This window comes from Helicoverpa armigera, chromosome 28, assembly GCF_030705265.1.
Source record: "Helicoverpa armigera isolate CAAS_96S chromosome 28, ASM3070526v1, whole genome shotgun sequence".
Classification (NCBI taxonomy): Eukaryota; Metazoa; Arthropoda; class Insecta; order Lepidoptera; family Noctuidae; genus Helicoverpa; species Helicoverpa armigera.
The window spans coordinates 3478751-3503738 of NC_087147.1; the positions used below are offsets into that span (position 1 = coordinate 3478751).

Genomic DNA, 24988 nt, shown 5'->3' on the forward strand with positions numbered 1-24988 from the left:
TGGTAGTTATCAAATCAATGTTCAAAAGTTTATCTTGTGCATGTACCTAATCACCACGTTTCAAGATAATAAGTTAAGAAGTATAGCTGGAGAACACTCCTAATTTTAGCACCAGCATAGTTCTGACATTGTACCTCTACAAGTACAAAATTAGAGCAGACTCTCTGAGTTCATGCATACATAAAGTAAATGAACAACTATAGAAATTGTCCGATTCAAAACAAGAGAATAACGTAATAGAAGGTATACATGTTTTCATTTAAAATTTATTTTGTTACAGATGCAGAAAAAAGAACATAATTCAAACAACCAGCTGAAAAGTTCATCAAAAAACAAAATTAACATGTGATTGCAAATAAATTGAAATACTAGCCCAAAATGGGTTCTAATGAAATGAGCAAATCTAAATATGAAATTAATTTCTACCATAAATTGATTAATATTCATAATTCAGTTGATAAATATCATTATACTGATGTAAAATTTAATCAAAATCCCAGTATGAATGTTAATAATGAAACAAAAATTGAATTTAGTGAAAGATCTAATGATGCAAAACATAGATCGCGAGTGACGACTAGAAGTGCCAATGAATTGTTCCTTCTGCTGAGGATACCGATGAAGATGAATGTTTTACTGCTACAATGTATGTTCTTTCTAGTACTGACTAGTTCTGTGGATGCGTATAGAGAACAGAGATTTGCCATTGAACCACAAGATCAGGTGAGTCATAATAAATCTTTCTATGTACATCTTAAAAATGTCAAAATTGTTTGGATCATTAAATAAGTTAAATCCGTCAAACACCGAGCATTCAGCAATAAATTGCATGGAATTATCGTTGTTGATACCAATGCATACGAATTCCAATTGTGTTTCCATGTAAAACTACATTCTGTGAATATTCCCATAATTCAGAGAGAACACGTAAACACGATTACCATAAAATACGAGAGAAATCCCCGTATTTATAATATCGCATCTTCAATTTACTGAACGGTTGTACAGTAATATAAATATTTACGCTTAAATCTCAACAATATAGTGAGCTACGATTAAAATCATACAAAATTCCCGAGCAATATTCAAAACATACACTTAATATTGTTTTAACGATTGTTGATTCAATAACAATTTATTTTTGGGTCATAACAGACGAGGCGGCGTTGAATATACAAATTAATTCAACCCTCATTATTGAGCATTTCTGTTCACCAAATGAAAATTATCAGGCAAATAAAATGCGTCAGGAAACTAAGTTATTTCATTAACAACGAATATAGTAGCTCCATTGCAAATTACTCCGCTTTTAGAGGTAGTACAATTTTGTTTCAATCCGATTTAGTTTGCTTATCTATGGTTTTTGTGCATTTAGTTAATAGGTTCACTATGTGCGTAAAGTTGCCCACCTCATGGAAAGTTTTGCGATACACATATTTTACCCAACTGCTCAAAAGGGTTGTTTTTCACACTATCTTGTGTGCATGTAAATATTCTTTAGCTCCATGTCTTTGAAACTGCCTGATTACTGTTTACGTCATATACCTGAAATTATGATGACTATCATCTGCCTAATAATGATCAGACATTTTTAATTTAGGTTTGTTAAAATCACGATATAGCAGTGAATTATTCTTTCATTCCCGACACGATAATAATCTTCAATGCATGTCAAATACACACACAAAAGAATTCCCTCACAAAATTAGGATCAACAAACCAACTGGCCCAGAAAATAGGAACAGAATTAATTCGAAAAGGTTTGTCATCTATGAAAACATCCGTTCCGTCCCAAGGGGATGGAGGGCAGGAATTTTTAATATCACCAGATATTCAATACAAGCCTTTTCTATGTCAACTGTGTACTTGCAGAAAAGGATAATATTGGGCTACGTTGTTGCCTCACAGATTCCACGGGGGAATATTTGATTTACGAAACGGGACCTAAATTAATGTTGTGAGATGCCAAGTAATTTCTGAAATAACGAATTTTTCTTTGTCTGCCTGTGCCGGGAATTGGTATGAATATGTCAGGAAATGGAATTCGGTGTGTGGCCTGTGAAATAGGGGTTAAACATATTTGAAAAAGTTAAATGGGAAAGGCGTCATTTCTTGTAAATTGTTGCTGGAAGATTTATCGCTGAGGGTCTCATTTTGGGGTATTTTTGGTACCAATTTGCTGCCTTTGCAATCTCATTATTTATTTGACAATCATTGTAATACTTTTTTACCAGCTATGTTTCTTGAAGTTTTTGGTGAAACTGCATACCAGTGTTTCACATGGAGTGAGTGCCTATCTGACCCACTCTACCCAGTTGTCTAGCCAATCCGATACCCCTTTGTAAGACCGATTGTCAGTTGTCAGATTATCTGGCTTTTGAATACCCGTAACGTTTACCAGAGTCCTCAAAATTGTACAGACGCTAGCATATCGAATATCTGTCAAATCTCTTTCACGGATTTTCAACTTAATCTCTAAGACTATGTTCAAACCAAACTTATTGTATTCCCATACATATTCAGTTTTTCGTTCCGACGATACGTTATGCGTTATATACATATACGCTGATATTCGGCGACTGACGGTCAGCTTGTTTTGAATGCAGCATAACGTGTGAGGTTAAATATTGATTGATGTTTTGTTTGTTTGAAACTAAATACCTATCTTCTTTATACAGAGTGCAGTGGTAGGATCCAGAGTAACCCTGCCATGTCGAGTGGAGAACAAGGCGGGACAGCTGCAGTGGACGAAAGATGACTTCGGGCTGGGGACGCATCGCCATCTCACTGGTTATGAGCGATACAAGATGATTGGGAGCGATGAAGAAGGTAAATAGACCGTTAACTTTACTTATGTACTAATTCAAACCATCGAAAGGTACAACTTATATACTTTTATATTTGTTTAAAGAGGAAACATATTTTACTGTACTCCATTAAAAGGCTCCACAGCTACTGAGCCGATTTGAAAGATTCTGTAACTGTTAGGAAGCTACACTATTGCCGAATCATATAGGCTAATTTTTACATTTGTATTTATTGCAGATATCTATGTAAATAAAAAAATAAAATAACTAAAAAAAGGTTCGACAAAAAAGTAGTTTCCACGGGACTCTGGTAAAATCGGAGGAAATAGCTAAATGTTTTTAAAGTAATGGTGCTCTATTATTTGCATGCGGTACCGAAAAAAAATGCAATTTTATTCAGCTGCTGAAGACATTTTTACTGACGATAGTTCTGGACTAGGTCTACTGAAACAATCTTAAACCTAATACGTTAGATAGAAAGTGTCTACACCCAAGTTCACATAATTTTCTTAATAAAAAACATCTCCACACTAAGTTTCATCACGCTCATCACAAAAGAGCTTTTTAGGCGTAAATCTTTCAAATAAACCTTTGAGCCGAGCTCAAAGAACTAACTTCACTTTAAGACGGTATTCCGATACAGTGCAAATTCCCGACATGTCTTGTTGGGAATGTGTAGCGCTTTGCTGAAGATATTCAGAGCTTAGTGCATCAATACCTTAAGTGTACCCGCAGACTACAGACTAAATAGTCGACCGACAGTCGACCCCATAGTTAAGATTTTTTTTTTTTAAGAATCAATTTTGATTCCAATACGCCTGCCGAGCCTTCTCCCAACTATATTGGGGTCGGCTACCAGTCTAACCAGATGCAACTGAGTACCAGTGTTTTACAAGAAGCGACTGCCTATCTGACCTCCTCAACCAATTACCCGGGTAATCCAATACTCCGTGGTTAGACTAGTTGTCAGTCTTATTGTCTTTTGACTACCCGTAACGACTGCCAATGATGTTTAATGACAGCCGGGACCTACAATTAAACGTGCCATCCGAAACACAGATCGGTCTGATGCCAACTAAATATCTGATCTTTATAATGTGCGTACTACCACTCATCTTTATTTTGATTTATGAGACCAAACAAACTGTCGGCCGACTAAAAGTTTGCAGTGTGCTCTTAAGCTAGTGTAAGGTGATGAAGCCATGGAATTTAACCGGGTTTTGGCCGTGAAGGTGACACGTTCGACGGCTGTTCTGGTTTCTGAGAGTGTGATACTCCTTTGACTAGTTGGTTTCTATATGATATACTACCTGATACCTGCAATTTTCCCGTGTTCTGAGGGAACTTCGCACCTGGATAAAATATGGTCTACGATACTCCCAAATCATGTAGCTTTATGTTCCTAAAATACTTATCAAAATGGTTCCAAATATATACGGGCAATATTTGGAACCATTTTGAAAAGTACACTAACAACGTCCCAAATTCACAAATTTAGTATTAGAAACTACGAGTATATTATTATCTAATTAAATAGAGCTTGCTTACATTATGTTTCAAATATTTATTGTTTCATTGACTACCCTACAATGTCAAAGCCACAGGTACCTAAAGGTAATCAAGAATTCGTTTGTTTGGGTAATCTGGCTCTAGCCCAAAATATACGTTAAAACTAGTCTCTCTAGTAAATAAAATATTTTGACAACATTTTGACACATAATTTGTTTGCAGGTGACTACTCCTTGGACATCAGAGAAGTGACGTTGGATGATGATGCGTTATACCAATGTCAAGTCAGTTCTGGAGCAAGAGGTAAGCATTCGACAAAAAAATTAAAATCCATATTGCAATTTTGTGGCGTAGGTTAGTCATAACTTTTAAAATAAGAATACCAACATTTGCACACATTTTGCATTTAGTGCAGGTTTACTTAGGCTACTACAAAAGGCAATTCATAAGAAGTACATAGGTAGCAAAAGAGCAATAATTGTATACAAGTATTTCTTCATGTGGAGAAATCTATGTGATGACTAACGAACCAAGTATTTGACTTCACGAGCCGAAATCGCTTACATTGTATCTTACAACATTAGCGAACTACATAAAGACTTTAATGCCTAACTCCTGTTTTACGATTCAAGTCTAAATAAGGACGCATCCACTTCTGAAAACTTTACGGCACCCATGAAAATGGGTGTTTCGTCTATTCCTGGGTAATTGGGCTGTAAAACGAACTACCATCGCAAAGTTGGTCAAACTTTTAATTATGATTTGATAATGTTGGCTTTCAAATCCAACTGGGTTTGTGGATTTTGTTTCGCGAAATTGCTTAAATTTGTTCGGGTCGGTTTCATGGAATACTGTGACAATTTGGAAAATAACGCCAAAAGAGAATTTGTGACGGTAAGTTGCTGTTTAGTTGCGTGTTTGCTAATTACTGAACATGTTCTGTGTGATGAGTTTGTTTTGTTTAGTTTGGATTTTGTATTATTAATGGAATGTTATTTAGGTACTGAAGCAAGCAGAATATTATTAATTTTATAGTTATTTCAAATCATGTAAGATTTTAAATTTTAAATAGAGGCCGTTAGGAGGATTTGGGAAAACTCTGACACCAGGGCTGCCTAGGTGATTAAACTCGATCGAAAAGCTCACTCGATGAAAATATGTTAGTTTTTGTAACAGAGTTAGGACTTTCTCAAGCCTTGTATAGTAAGTTCAACTCAGTCGTGCGCGCGGCCCTATGTGTGGGTAACCCTTGTACATATACAGTGACTCTGTGTGCGTGACAAGAGGTACAGTCGGGTACAAATACAGTTATTTAGGGGTTGTATACGGCTGTTTAAAGTACAGTTATTACGTAATTTAGTTTATTTATTTATAATGATTCTGTATCGCTACTTGAAAAATCAAATGATGAATTTTCGGATTCGCTACTTTTACCAATGTTAATTATAAATTCTGACTCCATGTCAAAATGTCTATAGTATTCTTCTTTTTTCTTTTGTACATGTCGACAAGTATTACCCAACATCCCTTCATCAATTTGACTTAAACGTTCATTAATGAGTTTCATTATTTCCGTCTTATTTTGGTCGACATTATGCGAAGCAATATATTTTTTTTAAATTCCCCACACATTTTGTTTCCATTACTATACTAAATTATAGGTCTTTTTACATTCTTAGTCCACACATTTATTTATTGTCCGCGTACCCCGAGCTAGAAAATATGTAAGGAGTATTTAATTCATCTTAGATATTTCACTTCATTTATTTCTTAGATACTGTCAATGTCAATTTGAAAAGCCGTATGAGAAAATAATGATAAACTGTAAAATGTAATAATAAAAAGCTTTGAATGTTGTTTCATTTTTTTGAAACGCTACCTGACTCCTTAAAACATTTTCTCCGTGAAGAACTAGACATTTTCGTAAACGACTGTACCCATAACAAAAAGCGATGAGAACACGTCATGCTCGGACGACGTCACTGTCACACGAATGAAAGTTGTATATTTACAAGCCGACGCACACATAGGGCCGCGCGCAAATCTGAGTTGAACTATCTATATAACTTTAGCTTTCGATCAACCTTATAAAAATGGTCCTAATCTTCATCAAACACCAACAGAACACGACATGAATCGACAACTCTTGCTACATTTCCCTAACAAAAAAAAAACGCCATAATACCCAACTAATATTAGCTGCAATGAAAACGTAACACAAAGAACGATTTTGCACCACAAAATAGAATATACGAGGCTTATGCCGGGATAGTAGAGTTTATTCCTTTGAGTCAACCGCCAGACTTTGTAGCAAGACTACGGATGGATAACGCCCCGGGGGAAAGCGATGTTCGTCAAACTAGATGTGGCATTTTATGAACGGAGTTTTTTTTTGGGCGTTTTAGGCGCAGTTTTTATTAGTGGCGAACTCCGCTTAGTTTGAAGAGGCGGTTTTTGGTCTTCCAATTTTTGGTGATCGGTGTTTATATAGGTAATGTGTGTTTCAAAATTAAATTATGTTTTCTTTTTTTGCAAATGACCTATTAAGAAGTTAGAGGACAGGAATTGCTTTGGGTTGTTTTTGTACGTATAGAGTATTAAATCAAGTAACAAAAACTCTTCCTTATGACACCCAGAGAAAGCAAGTAAAGCCACAGAATCAGCTTTTCATAAAAGGGGAAAAAATTACCTAAATTGTTTTTCAAATAAACTAATTAAATGACGCATCTTTTTTTAGGTAACATTAGCTTTGTTAAGGCATTCATAAAGAGAATGTTTCCCCTACGCCTACGCATAAAAGTATCTTACGTTACGTAGGCGGATCCCAGTAAGCTAATATTAGAATATAAATTATATATCTTTACGCTTCTAACTTTAAAGGTTAGGCAGGTGTGTTTCTTTCACATATATTTTTTATGCTATTACTAATTATATAATATGAAGTTACGCTTTTGTTTTTCTCAGTATTTCTTCGCACATGCGTTGTACATGCCTGAATTATTATGTATGCCAATACAAAACATGCTTCTAAATACATGTTTATAGATATAATATTAGGTATTATAGTTTTTGGAACTCCGCCCTTTGATGTTGATAAATATGGATAGAGAATGCAATTTTCATAGAATATAATCATGAAACATACCCTCATAGATCCACGGCATTATCTGAGTCTACTTGCTTGTGCCACCAGTTTTAACTGCGTCCCATGGGACCAGCTTTGCGCACCCAGATAAAGTAGCCTATAGCCTTCCTCGATAAATGGGCTTATTTCACTGAAACGTTTTCTTCAATTCGGACCATTCCTTCCTGATATAAGCGCATTCGTACAACCATACTCTTCAGTTTTATGATAAGTACAGATATACCAAACAATAAACTAGTCAAAAGATAGCATCTAACAATAAAAAATTGCCATATCCACCCTTCAGAGATCGTCCCCCACCATAAATGGCAATTCTGTTTATTTAGCCGCTCTCTGTATTGGGACGAGAAACGCGTTGATTGAAGACTGGGCCAATGTTTATGAACGATACAAACGTATGTCTCATATTATTGTCTGTCTCGATAAATATAACAATAATATTTGTCGGTCTGTCTGGAAGATGAAGGTTTTCTTAACTCCTCGTAACCTTCTAATCTAGAAACTAGACTTATCAAGTCTGGTCTGGTTTTTACATTAGATATTTTGGGTCAGAATCATCTGCTAAGCCTTTTCTCAAATTACATTGGGGTAGGTTTCTAGTCTAACTGCAGCTAAGTACTAGTCTTTTCAAAGAAAGATTGCCGATCAATGCCGAACCCGGCCACTACAATAGTCCTTGGTATGACTGACTGTCAGACTTTCTTGCTCTCGAATGCCTTAAGGCCTTCCGAAACACGGAGGTAGTGATACGACGTATATAGTCCAGACTGCATGACCGCGTCAAGTGTTTCTTAATATTATGACAGACTAGCTGTTGCCCGCGACTTCGTCTGCGTGGGCAATATAGAATTTCCAATTTCGTTTATTTAATCGTTCAACCCCTGTGGGTGATAGCGTGATAATATATAGCCTATGTGTTGAACCGGCCTCCAGGTAATAGTCATGCAAAATTTGATTTAAATCCATGCAGTACTTTTTGAGATTATCCGGGACAAACATACAGACAAACAGATAAACAGACATACAGACAAAAATTCTAAAAACTACATATTTGGGTTCAGAATCGATCATGGATCACCCCCCAAGTATTCTTTTAAAAAAATATTCAATGTACAGTTTTGACTTTCCTATCATTTTATTATATGTATCTCTGCTTTATTGATCTGGAAAAAGCCTTTGACTGCGTCCCTCGCGAGGCCCTCTGGAAGGTACTGAGAAAGTTGGGGTGTACAGAGAAGTTCATAAGACTCCTGCGACTCCTGCACGATGACATGCAATGTTGTGTAGCGGTTGAAGATGACCAATCGAGCTTCTTCTCCGTCACCTGTGGAGTGAAGCAAGGTTGTGTCCTGGCTCCCACATTGTTTGCATTATATTTCGCAGTTGTAGTCCGGGAAGTATTGACTTCTTCTCCTGAAGGAGTTCGTATTCGTTATCGGACTGACGGCAAACTTTTCAATCTGAATAGACTCAAGGCGACCACAAAGGTGTCCTATGCACATATACAGGACATTATGTATGCAGATGACCTCTGTTTCGTGGCTGAATCCCCTGAAGTCCTGCAACAGCTAGTCACGAACCTTCACAAGCAGTGCTGTACATTTGGTCTAAAATCAGCATCAAAGACAGAAGTGATGTCTTTAGACAATCACGGACGCCAAGAACTGACCATAATGCTTGGTGAAGATGTGCTGAAGCAGGTCGATAAATTTCGATATTTGGGGAGCATTATAACATCAAAGTGCGACCTTGACGCCGAAATCAATAGCAGAATTGGTGCTGCAGCCGCTGCTTTCGGCAAATTCGACAAGAAGGTCTTCAGCTCCCATGACCTAAAGATATCCACAAAGGTCTCTGTGTATATGGCAGTTGTGTTGCCTTGTATACTCTACGCAGCGGAAACATGGACACCGTACCGACACCACATCAAGCAACTAGACCGCTTCCACCTCAAATGTCTGCGCAAAATATTAAATATCCGTTGGTTTGATCGTGTGCGTAACACAGAAGTGTTGAGGAAAGCCAATGTAGGTGGCATTGAAGCATACCTCATGAGGAGACAGCTTCGTTGGTGCGGGCATGTACTGCGCATGCCGGATACTAGAGTGGCCAAGCGCATCCTCTACTCCGAGTTGCAGGAGGGCAAGCGGAAACGTGGCGGACAGCTGCTGCGATACAAGGATGTGCTGAAGCGCCACATGAAAAGCTGTTCCATTGAACCGTCTCAGTGGGAGAATCTGGCATCCAACCGCAGAGACTGGAGAAGCCGCGTTAAAGCCAAAGTCTTTGACTTTGAAGCACGCCGGCTTTCTGAGATGGATGCCAAGCGAGATGAGCTGAAAGCTCGACCACCTGTAGCTATCAACTACAACTTTGTGGCTGGTACCCTGACATGTCCGCAGTGTGCGCGGACTTTCACGCACAAAATTGGATACTCCAGCCACATGAGAGCACACGCACGCCATTAGGGTCGAAGTGGTCGCCGTTGCCGAAATCGGCGTGGAAGAAGAGAGAGAGATTATAGATTGAGACATAGTACGTCTGTTTCTTAGTCACGAGTTCCTCCAAATTCATGCAGAATCTAAAGTGGTATTGAGTGATGTCATTATTAACTCTTCATTAAAAACAGACATAATTACCCTTCTGTCTAATATAAATGTCATACTTTCGGATGTTATCTTTTTAACGAAAAGCTAAGTAGATGATAACGAAAGCCACTTCCTTAAACCATTAAATTGACTATAAGATAACAAAAACGTAATCTATTCAATACAAACGATTTGTTTCCATTTTAAAATGATAATGTCACAAAACAGACCACCCATGGTGTGACCAGTTTCCCATATAAAGACATTTTGTTATGTATGTAAGCAGGAAATCAAAGAGCTTTATAAAAGCTGTTGATTTGAGAAGCTTTACTGAATAAAGATCGTGGCAAACTTAGGTAAGAACTTCTAGCGTTTTTTGACATTAGACATGAATTTTATAGCACTCCACAATAGGGGAATTTGGCGCGACTACCAAAATTGTGAGCGTATACTCGTACGCACCGAACATTCCGGGTAAAAATCTGGGCTCTTGTGTCTAAGTGTGAAAAACTTGTAAATTGAACAGGGCAATATACCAGAAAACAACAGTATTCCGTTCTTTTGAGACGTGATCTTGGGCCCTTAGTAAAATATTAAAAATCCGTAAGTGTACTTGAGCCAATTTGGATATTATTTTGTTTTAAAACATCTAAAATCCTAAGAATAAATAAGTCCATACTATCCACCACATACCAAATCATATAACTTTTGCTTCGTACGGGAATCGAAACTACGTGCTCTTGCGTGGAGGGCACACATTAACTACTAAGCCACCTGTTTGCCCCTTATTCATAATGAAAGAGTAGCACACAACATTAAATAAGTTTGTTTCATAACAAGATTGTTTTTGTAAGGTTTGTTAAGGACAGGCCGCGTAACGTATGTTAAGTAGATTCTAGGGTTGGCACATTATGTTTTGTTCCACTATAAAATATTCCTAGAATAGACAATTAACATTATTAGGTAATATCAAAAACCATAGGTACATAAAATGTTGGTTTTAAATTCTAAAGCTGTAACTCGAAATAGGCTAGCAATCAGCACTTTTCGATTGTTAAAATTATCATAGGACAACCTTTAAACCGAACAAGTTAAAATCGAATAAAATGATTAAACATTTAAGTTAAAACATTTCAATTCGGTCATTGATCAGATGGCAAAAAAAAAACTATCTTGATCTCTCAATGACTTAAAATTTAAAACTAAAAAAAGAATAAAACAAATGCTGTCTGCCCTTCAGTCTAAAGTGTGTTTTACAAAATTATATTTTGCAACATCAAATGGTATAATGCTTTTATATCTTTTGTTTTAAAATTACCGTTAATGCAATACATAAACAAGTTTCAGCAGTACTATTACAGTATATCGCATTACATTTAAATATTATTATCATTAAAAATAAAACAATCATAATAAAACTTTTGATGTTAACTGTACTAAACTACTTTATTTATTAGCATATTTTTTCATAAAATACCATAAGTTTGAAAATATTGTTTGAAGTTAATATCTTAAAACTTTTGAATGACTAATATAATGTTATCAGGCTCTTCAGTTTAATCGTATTCAGCTTTTATAAATATAAATAACTACGTGCTTCGCTACATATAAAGTCCACCATTTTGTTATAAAAAAAATTGTGCAAACTTCATATATGCCTTCTAAGTACTAAAAAGTCCCAACAAAGCCTAAAAGTTTGGTTTGGATAGGTGAGCCCGTTCTTGACTTTTAAGTAACAACGAAAAGTGATATTATTTTTTATAAAATATACAAGAAAAACATTTATGCCTTAAGTGCCAACCCTACACTTTCCTCTCTTAATTAGGGGCGGCTAACTAAAACGAGGGGTCTGTCACGAATAATTTAGAAAAATATACCCTTAAATATATCAGGAAAGGACCGCTCTGAGATCCTATTTTAGTTTTCCGACAAAGCTAAAAGTTTTTCTGCAATTCACAAACGTTATCCAGCGTGGCAATGCTGTCAGCACGCTCCCAGTCGACAGTGATGAGAAGGATTTTTTGACGCGTTTTAAGTATAGTATAAATATCTTTTTGAAATATATTTTTTCATTAACTTGTAAATACCTCTTGCATATATTTGTTGTCAATAAAAAATGAAAAAATCTACCAACTTATTTTTAGATTTCACAGTCGTTTCCCCAAATAAAATTTCAATAAAAATTCTAAAGACGCCATAAATATACCACATTTTCCTCATCAAAATCACCCTTTTAGATTTTACCACTTTTCCTTAAAAACGGTACCCCATAAGATTACAAACTCATTTAGAATTTCCATTGGGAAGTTGCCATTCTATTAGTCATTTCCCCATTTCAGAGGGGCAGGGAAACCATAAAAATCCCATGCAATATTACTATGAAGTCGTACAAATGTTGCCGAAATGGCCTGCTTGAGAAAGGGCGGGGTTTGTAGGGAGTCGTGGTGTACCATGGTTCAAACACCGTGGACTGTTGTTTGTTATCATTTAAAATTATTCAGAAGATAAGATATATTCTTGCTGGATGTGATTGGTAGAATTGGCTTCCCAAATAAATAAAAATATAAATCTGATTTTATAGCCCTGATATTAAATTCTATTCTTTTAAAAATGATTTCACTGTAAATTAGAAACAAAAACACATATATATTTACTTATAAGATTTGCCACTAGAAACGCATAATCTTTACTTCTTTCTATGCTGTCTATTTCAAAGGACCAAAGAAGATAGCATAAAGTTTTACATATTAGTAAAGATACGCTCTTGTGTAAATATTAAAATCCCACCAAAAACATTGAATGTAAAAAAAAAAGCCAATCCTCTACGCAATTCCTCCACCGTAAAAAGTTTTGAGATCGCATAGAAGCCAAGTCCTGTTCAACATTATTTGTAATAATAAATCAATATTTTGTGACTATATCAATAGTTTCGTTCACTTTACAATAATATTGACTTGGCCATGAGCACAATAAACTACAAATATAATACAGCATATCTTGGAGAGGTGAAAGTCAAACATGAAGTTTAAAATCAAATAATTAAATACTTTTAGTTTATTCGATTGTTACTAAATGACCGACAGTGAGTATCATCCAACATCAATGAACTGCACATGTACTATGGCGCATGTTTAGTCCATGGTGATCTCAAATTCCAATCAGTCCAATCGTAAAATCATGTCCATAGTATATATTTATCAATTCAACACATTATTTCAAGGAGCGACTTTTAACTTGTGCTCATGGCCAAGACAATATTATTGTAATGTGAACAAAACTATTGATATTATAGTCACAAAATATTGATTTATTATTACAAATAATGTTGAACAGGACTTGGCTTCTATGCGATCTCAAAACTTTTTACGGTGGAGGAATTGCGTAGAGGATTGGCTTTTTACATTCAATGTTTTGGTGGGATCTAATTTATTTTTTGTAGGTCTCTTTCTTCTCTAAGTATATAACAAATTAAATTAACTTACATGCAAGTAACTAAATATATAACAAACTAAATATTTACACCTAAAGTAGCACGTAAACAACATTTTTTTTAACTAAAACATTTCGAATTCTTGAATCGAATATCTTTTAGAATAAAAGAGATCTATTTCAGAGGTAAATGGCGCTATCACATGAAATTATTTGTTTTTTTTAAGTACTACTTATACTAAGCTATGTAACGAAACCATAGCGCGATTTAGACCAGAACAACGCCATCTATCGAGCGAGCATGCAGTATTTATTGCACTGCATTAGTATGAAAGATTTTATCTGGATTTTATGATTATTCATTTCATTTTAACCTAGCTTTTTTATTCATATGTATGTATATTTAATACATAATAACAATAGTGGTATATTTTATTACGTAACAATAAAACAAATAGTAAAATTTTGTACATAAATAAATAACAAAGTTATCAATGCAGTCAAAATACATACACAATGTTCTTGAAAAACCGCAAATATAAATTTGTTTCCTATTTTTTTTTAAGTTTTAAGGTTTTTATAATTTTCCCTTTATATGTAGCTAACAACCTATCTTGGTGCCAAATTTGAAGGTTCTAAGTTTGCTAGAAGTACCTTAGACTTTTGATGATCGGTCAGTGAGTGAGTCAGTGACAAAATGGTGTAACTTTGATCGCTCATAACTCGTAAACTATTTATTCAAATGTCTTGTAATTTTGAGACTGAGCTTGTTTTAATACTTACTCTTGGTCATCGAAAACTTAAACTCTTAGCTTTGTTCACATGGAAGATACAGGGGGCTGAAATAGCCGCGAAACGCTTCGAGAAAAGATGGTTCGGCCGTGCCCGTTTTGCTCGAGTCTTGGCTGGGGCACTGCCGTGCCCTCAGATGACCAAATATTATAATTTATTTTATGTGCCAATGCAAAGAGTAACACTATATTCATAATTTACTTACCAAGTAAATAGAGGTATAACATAAGGTAAAGTTGACATAGCTTTGAAGGATAGTACACCACCAAAGGATGAAAGGATTCTATAAAATACGGATATGCAAAATCAAAGTAATTTCCTTTACCATTTGCAATTTAGAAACGAAACATTTTAATATTTGTCCATGTCTGTTTATCTGAAGTCTGTGGTATCTTTACTTTACTGCATTCTGAGTTCAGTTTAGTTTTGAAGTTTTGAAATTAACATTAAATATACCGTTGGGTTTAGTTCCATTTCTAGTTTGGTTTGGTTTGCTATTAATTTTGACTGGAATTTCAGGTATCATCCCTTTGTTAGTCAAGACTCAAATTCGTTCATTAGATTTGTCTCAAGAGTTACAAGGGGCAATTCTTCAGCGACAAATAAAAAGAAATCAAAAATATTTGCTAAATAATAGTTACATTAGGTATTCCATAAAAAATAGATATAACCTTATGAACTTATCGAAGCTAACTAGCTGGTCGCTGTAGGTTCTTCAGTCGTATCGTATCTCCTTCTCTAGCACCAGTTATTAGCAGTATTTCTAGAATAATGTGGGACACTAATAATGTGGGACACTTTTTCACACACGGTCGGTTAGCCCCATGGTAAGTTATTAATTAACTTGTGTTATGGGTACTAACACAACTGATAAACCACATATAGCTACATGTAGCTATATGTACCCATAACATAACTGATAAACTACATATAGACTATCAGGGTATTTTCGAAAAAAAAAACAGATCTCTTTCCCCGCAGATGCCGAAGATTCGGTTATAATTGATTTTACAAACCCCAAAAGTGGTCCACATCCATCGAAATGAACATCTTCGTTCTTCAAGTCTTCATTCTTATTCTCACCGGATGTTTTTTACCTCATCCTCGCAAATTGTCTAGATAAGAAGTTGCTTCAACTCGGTAACTTTATTTGAAACTTTAATCTTGTCTGGTGTCGCTTTTCTCGCATTAAATTATTAAATGCAGTATCAATTTTTGCTGACAAACTTTTCTGTGACAATTGGACTTTTTACTGTCCAGTTGAAAAGTGAATCTGTATTTAATACTATAGTGCTGAAATGTTTGTACGTTTATACAAAAAATATTTCAGTATAACATAGTTCCTTTGTCGAAAGAGGTTATAGGCTACTTTTTTCTTTTTTTTAATTGAAATGTTAAGAGATAATTAAACTCTCACTAGAGTATTTTTTTTCAGCAGTTACCAAAATATAATCACATTTATTACCTTACGTAACTACGGCCCCAAATAATTTTAACACAACACAAAATTTCAACCCAACACATTAACACACTATATTGCAAAAACAATACACCAACCAGCCTTTACATTTCCCAAAACTTACCACATCAAACAAAATTATTCATACATAGCAAAAACTATGGTACCATCAGCCGCCATACAAAACAGTGGGACAATACCACAGTGCAGCAACTTCACAGTGGTACAAGTTAATTGTGTCCAACTAGACGTTCGTCAAACATGGTCGGGCAAAGAAAAAGCCACTTTTGCACGGTCAAAGGCGTTTGCCTTTGACCGTGCAAAAGCACACCCGCAAATTGTTCAACCGCAACGGCTTTGTTCGAGGTTAGGCTGTGGTGCAAGTTGAGAAAGCTTTTTTTTTGGTGCAGAATAAGCTGCAATAATCGTCAAGAAAATTTTTATTTTGCAATATTTTGAAGAAATATCAAAACTCTTTAGACATGGTCTGGCAAACATACACCTCGATGTAACTTATTCAGTGAAAGTGAAAATGGATATTACGGAAAGTATTATTATGATCTTTACTTTTTTCTTACAAAGAAATCGTTGTTCATTAAGCGGTAGATTTAAAATGTTCATCTCAAGGCCAATTAAAATGTTTAATTAACTAAACAACTATTTTTATTCGCTTCGCCAAGAGCAACAATGTAATTTAAAATTCTTGTATATTATTAAAACTTAAAAAGTATATTCGGATTAGGCTGATAAATCAGCACTGTTCAAACGTCTATAAATAGGCAGCCCCAAAATGTTTTTGCTGGGAAAAAGAAGTGGCGCAACAAATTCCCTAAAACGCTCAAAAGTTCAAAACGCTATAACCCTATAACTTAGACCAACCCCCACCAGAGCCGAATTTAAACAGGCGTCGGTGAGTTAAACGATGTAAAGTTGGACAATTTGGTAGCACTGACACAACTATTGTGTTTGCCCAGACCTTTTGTCGTTAAAAAGGTACCTTCCTATTTGAGTGAAGTGCACTTCAAATGGGTAAGTAGGTGATGATTTTGTTCCTGATATATGGGCGTTCTGTGTTTGGTAATTTGTGAAAAAAGTTTGGTAAATGTTTGACTTGGGTGTCTAGGAGTTTACTGTGCAATCAGGTTGTGCAGATTATTTTCAATCCGAATCTACTATTTAGAAGTGAAATTGGGTGGTGATATAGCATTTTCAGAAATATCGATGTATGTTAGTAAACATTTTTTAACTCATTTAGTGTCTAGCTGTTCTTCGTATCCCCAAGGGAGTGCTTCATGCACCCGAATCATAAGTAGTCTGTTTTCTTCCTCAGGCTTTAGGCTATCTGTGTACCAAATTACGTTTAAATAGGTTCAGTATTTTTGGCATGAAAGTGCGATAAAACTAAGATTGTCAGGTAAGTATTTTGTAGACGAAGAAGTTGTAAACTTCTTTGAAGAAGACAAAACTGCAGATTTCTTACTAAATTCAAACCTAACAACTCATTCTCAGCCACAAAACAGCCTTATCGTCACATAATTCAATTTTTCTACGCGAATAAAACAAAACGTATTGTGCACTACTTATCATGCTGGCCACGACTTGAGAGTCGGGCACAGCTTGGATACTGGACAAGTTACACGCTCGAGATATTTACCTAAACAAATATTTAGCTTGCTTTGATATCTTGGTGTTTACTGTATTGAAAAAAGAACTCTGAAATTGTATCACTATGTTTGCTCCTTAAAAAAACTTGACTCATATTTGCTCCTGGTTAATCCGAATGAATTGATTTCACGAAATAATCAGTTTTAGCTTGAATTCTCCTTAAATCATCCGTAAAGCAATGACTTGATTTGCTATCAGAATCACGAATAAGCCACACATACTTCAATAAAAATTCCCTCATATTTCAGAATACAAACAACCATAATTTCTAACAAACCCAGAACTGCAAACTTGTACCAACATTATTTATTTTATGCCCATCCCACCTTATTTATATGCCAAACTTTAAAGTATGTTGCAACATCAACAGTTCAGAACTTCTGAACTACACATGGCGAGGCAAAAAGTGTGTGAAAACTTCAGTATTTCAAACGTAAAACTATTAACCGCGAATGTGGAACTATCAGAATAAATCAAAACAACTTGTTTAGCCACTATACATAAAATGTTTAACGACTCCATTCATAACTCTAGTTCCGACTGTCTGTTTGGGAACTTTTAAACGGATGAAAACTGTGGAGTTGATTTTGTAGGGTTTAATTGAAGGAATTTTTGTGGTGTTTTTTGGGACTGACGAAAATTATTCAGAGAGGCGATCCTTCATTTTATCAGATTTGGGGATAGAAGACTTGGTCTCTCATTACCAATAGCAATGATGACTGTTTTGGTTGCAAAAATATGAAGAGGAAATTAATACACTTTCAAAAACCGTTATTGATGACGAATAAGACAATACTAAATATGGTTGTGATGAGAGCCACTCACTCTTTGAATAAACTATACTACTATATATCAGAATTTGTACAGTTTTACACGTGAAAACACAAAAATATCCATATCAATTTGATCCCACTCTTTCATGTAGAACAATGAAAGCAGACACATAATCCCCCCAATTACCGAACTGAGAACTACAAAAGCCATTAAATGATTTAATAAACAAAGTCGTCTACTCCGTTCAGCGTCCAACTACCCCCAACTTTCTCTAACACGTTTAAATAACAATTATTTTAGCTTTATCACATCGGACTAGCTTTTAGCATTTCGCTTAGAAACTAAATGAGTTAGTTGGTCGCAATCTGTTGGCGTTAAATGAGAAAGACGGTCCAATAGATTTAGTATGACTTAGTGTAAATTGAATTAGTTGTTCAGTGAAATAGGGATCAATGGACGGTAAGGTCATGGGGTTTGGCTGGATGTGGGCAATGTAGATCCTTAACGTCTTGAAGGGTTGAAACACCTTTTCTGCCACAAGGCCGAATAAACAAATGCTATACAGCAAAGTTTGAAGAGACGAAGTCATATAAAACTTCAACTGAATGAAATTCAAGTACAGTCATGAGCGAGTAATTTGTATTTGATGGTAAAAATATGAAGAGTGATAGGGAGGAATGGAAGCAAAAAATATTGCACCAATCCCAAACAAAAATCAACAGGGCGAAAAGAAGATGAAAACTATTAAAAGAAGTGCAAAAGCTATTCCAAAAATTCTTCAATACTATAAAGAAGCCATAACGATACATACATTATGGAAAATTAAGCAATTTCCCATTGGAAATTCCCTTACAAATTACAGCAACAATCCCCAATTTTGGCAAACATTAAAGCACCATGAAGCCACAAATTTATTCCACTCAGGTTCACCCTCAGGTATAAAACAGTTTATTAGATTATAATAAAACAGCACAAACTATGGTAATCGGGTTAGGTTTATACGTTAAACAAATGCTATACGGCAAAGTCTGGAGAAGCGAAGTCATATAAGACCGGGACTGAATGAAACTCAAGTACAATCACCATAGCCATGAGATACGAGTATTTTGTACTAATGAAATAACTATGATGACTAGAAAAGAGGAATAGAAGCAAAACACATATAGCACCGATCCCAAATAAAAATCAACAGGGCGAAAAGAAGATGAAAACTATAAAAAAAGTGCAAAAGCTGTCCAAAAATTCTTCAATACTATAAAGAAGCCATAACGATACATAAATTATGGCAAAATAAGCAATATCCCATTGGAAATTCCCTTACAAATTACAGCAACAATCCCCAATTTTGGCAAACATTAAGGCACCATGGAGCCACAAATTTATTCCACTCAGGTTCACCCTCAGGTATAAAACAGTTTATTAGATTATAATAAAACAGCACAAACTATGGTAATAGGGTTAGGTTTATGCGTAACCAGTCCTACATGTTGAATTGTTGATTTGAAGGGTATTTACTATTTGCGGTAGAGTTACGGGTTTTTGATGAATTAGGATGCTTGCCGTAATGTTATGAATGAATTCATTTGCTGCTATTTGTTTATGGTAATTTGTGAATGGTTCCTTTTTCCTCAGAATATATCTTCTGTATTTCACATACATAATATACTTTTGGACTGGCCTAGAAACCCTATTTTATACACGTGAGACTTAATAAGCGTGATACATACCTACTTCTATGTGAAGAAGATTTTTTTTTTTGAGATCAATAAGAGCAGAATGAAGAGCAAGGATCTCTCACAATGAATCCAAGATTTAATACCAAAGACCTTTTTATTGTTCACAGGAGAACCAGCAATCCGTTCCAGATATGCTCGGCTCATTGTGCTGGTCCCTCCAGAACCTCCGAAGATCTTGAAAGCACCTGTTCTCCAAGCAGTCGAAGATAGAGAAGTCAATTTGGAGTGCATTTCTGTTGGAGGAAAACCTGCAGCTGAGGTAAATGTTATAGCTAGTAGTGTCATTTCTGTTGGAGGAAAACCTGCAGCTGAGGTAAATGTTATAGCTAGTAGTGTGTATGTAATTACTATACCTCTAAAAATGGTAAATATAGATAAGATAAAATGATATTTTTTCTAGATTACCTGGGTCGATAATGATGGTGGAGTGTTAACACATGGAGTCAATTACACTGTAGTGCCAATGCCTGATGGACGAAGATTCACTGCAAGGTAAGACTAGAAACCTCATTAGGTACATCAATACCTACATACATACATAAACGATTAATGGAAGTATAGGTACATTGATCAGTGAAAGAAAAGCAGTGCAACAAAACAACGAAACGGCACTCTGGTCGCAAACCATCAGTTTGCCAGATTTTTATTCTGTGATTTTTGCATGATTGTTTCTGTGTTGTTAAATGTATAAAACTGATAATTATGAGAGATTAATTAGTCGTGAGATTTTTAGTTCAACTTAAATTGTGTACAACATTATACTTACCACTACTGGCACTCACAAGTCGACTCGACATACTTAGCAATTACTAACATTTTTATTTTCCGCAGGTCTGTACTTCGATTGCGTCCAAGAAGACATCACCACAATCAGACCCTGACTTGCCAAGCTCAGAATACTGCGGACCGAGCCTACAGATCTGTCACTATTAAATTGCAGGTTAGTTATTTACAAACATATTATTATACTAGCTATTTATGACCCTTCACCATCGTCCCGTGGGAAACACTTCCCAAAATCAAGTAAAAATTGCTCTTCCTATAGCAATAGGCTATCAACACTTCTACTTCTTATCGAGGTTTAATCAAGTAACAAGTCCTAGTGTCAGAGTTTTCTCAAAGACGCCTGACGGCCTCTGACGTGGAATTGTAACAACAGCACATTTTTTTTTCCAATTGGTCCTGTAGTTCCCGCAACAAAAAGACAAACTATTCAACTTCAAAACAGCATTAAATACCTATAAAATCTGTACATCATTTCAATTGTAAACAAAATTGGTTTATTAATATATTCATTTTTGATTCATTAACTTATCGGGTCTAAAGACCCTCTCTATGGCTTCATATAAAGGTTAATCAATAGGTATTAATATGTCACCCACACAACAAGACATTATTTTTCTAATTGATTTATTTCCAATTACACAATTTCCCCCACATTACCTAAAGTATCAAATAATTAATTTAATTCTATATCAGTGACATATACATAATTAATATTCCCTTACAAGGATACCAACGTCTCAGTCCAATTAAATTTGTAATCGTAATTAGCTAATTGATGTCAGAAATACTTCGGCTCAAATCAAATTCGAGTCAAGAGGTGGCAGTTCTTGTCACATTAGCAATTAGGACCAATTTATGTAAAAGTTAAGTGTTTGAGAGATAAAAACACGGACTAAAATGAAACAGAGTAGAAGAAGAGGGATTTTTTTATTATTATTTGTTGAATAAGTTCTAAATATCTCGTCATTATCTGCCTAACCTTTTTCCCTTTTCCATATACCCACTAAAATATGGAGCTGAGTATATACCAGTGTTGACATGGAGCAACTACCTTTCCAACCTCCTCAAACCCGGTCAGCCCAAGAGGTGTCCTTGGTAAGAACGGTTGTCAATCTTTATAACTTCTGACTAACGTAACGATTACCAAAGATATTCAAAGGGTAGCCGAGACCCACTAATTTAACATGCCTTCCGAAACCCAGAGGAATAAAAACATTTTAAGCGTACCTAATAACTTTTACTTTGATGAAATACAGTGGAAACAATCGCGAGTCAGTTATAACCAATTCTCAGTATTCAGACTTAACTGAGGATTTTTAACGAAATAATAAAACTCTTTGATACATTTCGTAACAAACATGATGACAGTAATAAATACCTTTTCCTTAGAAAAACGCAAAAGCAGACATGTTTTTATATTAACTTACGGATTCATACTGCAAAAAGCAAAAATATAAAACATAATCTTTATTAAATAAAACTTACATTCCGACTTTACTTCTCGGTAAACTATAGTATTTTAGATTTTGCTCGACTTTATGAAAAACTAGCATCGCACTGCATATTAGATTCATAACCATCTTCCATGTATGCGAAGCAAATGAGTTATTATTTTTCTCTTTACATTTTTATACAAATGATGTTATGAAATTCATATAGGTTGACTATACACAGCTTATTTTGTTTCGTAAGAAGGTCTTTAGAAAAAGAAGTTTTCAAATCAGTTAGTAAACGATTGAAATATGGGCTACCAAACTTCCGCATTGATAACTTCTCTCTTTTTGGGTAATCGGTTAAAAGTAATAAACAACCTTTATTCACACATACGAAGCAATAGCTAGTTCATGTTATTTTATTATTGTAGAAAATATTTTTTAGTTTGTGTTTTAACGGCCCCCAAAACTGCTGAACTGGTTAGAAAATTCTTTCATTATTAGAAAGCAACACTATCCCTTAACATAAGCTATGTATATTTTATCCCGGTGGCAGTAGTTCCCACAAGCTGCCGGTGGAACCGCGGGAAAACAGCTAGTTAAGTAAGATACCAGTAATTACTAAAATAGAATTCAGGTGTTTTACCACTCACAAGTTTTCGTGTTTTCCACCCTTGAATGTTTTACGAGGTTCGATATTTTATTCTTAGAAAGCGACCTAAAATAGAAGAAACTCATCAATAATGTAGCTAGACTGGAAATAAGAAGTCTGGTTCTACAAAAAGTTGTAGGTACTTAGACTAGAAGCCCGGCTATACAAAGGTTTTATACACTTTGGCTTTACTCATGAATCTCTCCGTGGAAAACTAGGTGGAATCTATGCAGCAATTTTTGAGTTTATCGCGAATGAACAAACATAGTAAAAACAAACAAACAAAGTAATTCAAAACACCTAATAATGTGAAGCTGAAGAGTTTGTTTGAAAGCACTAGTTTCAAATATTGAAAAGTTATTTACTTTTGAGATACCTTATTGAACGAAAAATGCTCCGAGACTGCTATAATTTATAGACTTTCATCTGGGTGTACAAAGAAGTTTTTAAGGGACGCAGATAGAACCGTAAGGAATAGTCATATTCCATAAGAATTTTCCCTATTCCTAAAGATAGATCCAAATTACCCACATTACAACTAAACTACAATAAATATAAGTTACAAGTTTCCCCAAATCCGCATGACAAATACGAGTATAACAAACATTTTCATCTCGTTCCTGATAAATTATTCTTTTACTTGGAGCTTGTTCCGAACCCACTTAGCAACGATTTACAGCCATCCAATTTAACAGCTCATTTATTACTACGACACCTAAATGTTGGCAGTAAGATTTGGTATTGCATTCTCTTCAGAGTTTTGGAAAAAATCGGTCAAGGGTTCTAAAATCTTTGGGATTATGAAAAGTACAGCAGCATAGCAGGTAAATTATGGATTTGTGTTACCAATTCATTCTTAAAAATCATCACAACATACCAAAATATACAATTTTAGACTTTCTTCCGGGTGGGACAGTTTAGGAGATTAATTTAAAAGGGAATCGTATAAAAACTAATTTTGTATTTTTCGCCCTGAATGAGATTCTAGGAGTCAAAAAGTTAACCACAGACTGAATAGACTAGAAAAGTGCAAAATTTGAAAATAAAATGAGGATGAATAAACTCCTTAGTATGCTCAAATAAAATCTTAAAATTAATAGATTTAAAGCACCATACTTAGTTCTAATGGAATGAACATGAAAATAACTTACAGCCACATTATAAAAGCTGGAGTTTATGCTAATGATCACTTTATATCCATAAATGGACGTTACAGCTTCCACAAAAATGAGATAATTTGATACGACGATTAAGCGCACATTTTGTTTAAGACTTTATGGGCCAACTTCCCTTGGGTTCCTATCTTGTTCGTATAATTTTGTATTAAAATGTATGTAGAAGGAAAAAGAGGCACGTTTGGTCCCATCTTTTTGCGACGTACGCGAAATGTTTTCTTGAATTACCATAAGATAATAAATTGGTTAAGAAAACTCTTGATGTCTGAAAGATTTTTTTGCTTTTTGTTTTTGCGGATTTTCTTTAGCCTTCGATTAGACTTGAAGGTTTTATAACAGTGTGGGTTTATTTTTGTAGAAAATACCGTTGTAATATTTTAATTTGATTATAAGTTTAATAAAGAAAAGCTACTACTTTTTTCTCTTTCTAAAGGAGTCACTGCCAGAGATTTTCTTCAGTTCAGTGACGTACTCTTATCTTACAAATGGTCTTCGCTTGCATACCAGATATTATTATTTCACAGATGTTTCGCAGACCATAGGAAGCACTTCTTAGCAGCTGCAAATTAAGTTCGTATGTCCAAACGTCAATTAAATCCATGTTCAAAACAAGAAATGTAAGAAACAAGTAAAACAAACCTTAATTTGAGTTTGTACACACATAAATTACTTCTTAAGCCAAGCTTCCAATAAACGGATATAAAGAAAGGAGAAACGAAATAAGGAAACAGACAGTGGGTAAAAAAAATCCGCACCACAATTTTTGTACATCTTCCTTTTTAGAAAATTCGCCGATTCGGCTTACCGACACCGCCAGTTTCATATGACCCATCGAAGTGCTCCTATACGTTGATGATCTGTTAACTGGGGTAGATCTAATATTTTTGGTCGTGGTTTTATACTGGAAAAGTGAAAATAAGGAGGACTGTGTAAGGCTCTAATTTCGTGACGATGCCGTGTTCGTTGTCAGCAGAACTTGTGTATCATGAGCCGAATGATTTTTTCAGCGGTTTCAAACCGTTACGTCAGGTTTTAATG

General features: G+C 35.1%; 1 protein-coding gene across 2 annotated transcripts in view; it reads left to right on the forward strand.

The window, feature by feature from the left end:
• The window catches only part of LOC126056874 (irregular chiasm C-roughest protein), a 95439-nt gene that overhangs the window by 41113 nt on the left and 29338 nt on the right, over positions 1–24988 (forward strand). For both annotated transcript variants that reach the window (XM_064042307.1, XM_064042308.1), the window contains exons 2-7: positions 281–723; positions 2679–2829; positions 4539–4619; positions 20012–20163; positions 20305–20396; positions 20736–20844. In XM_064042307.1, coding sequence (XP_063898377.1) covers positions 379–723; positions 2679–2829; positions 4539–4619; positions 20012–20163; positions 20305–20396; positions 20736–20844 — 930 coding nt within the window. In that variant the 5' untranslated portion in view covers positions 281–378. The remainder of the gene's footprint in view (positions 1–280; positions 724–2678; positions 2830–4538; positions 4620–20011; positions 20164–20304; positions 20397–20735; positions 20845–24988) is intronic.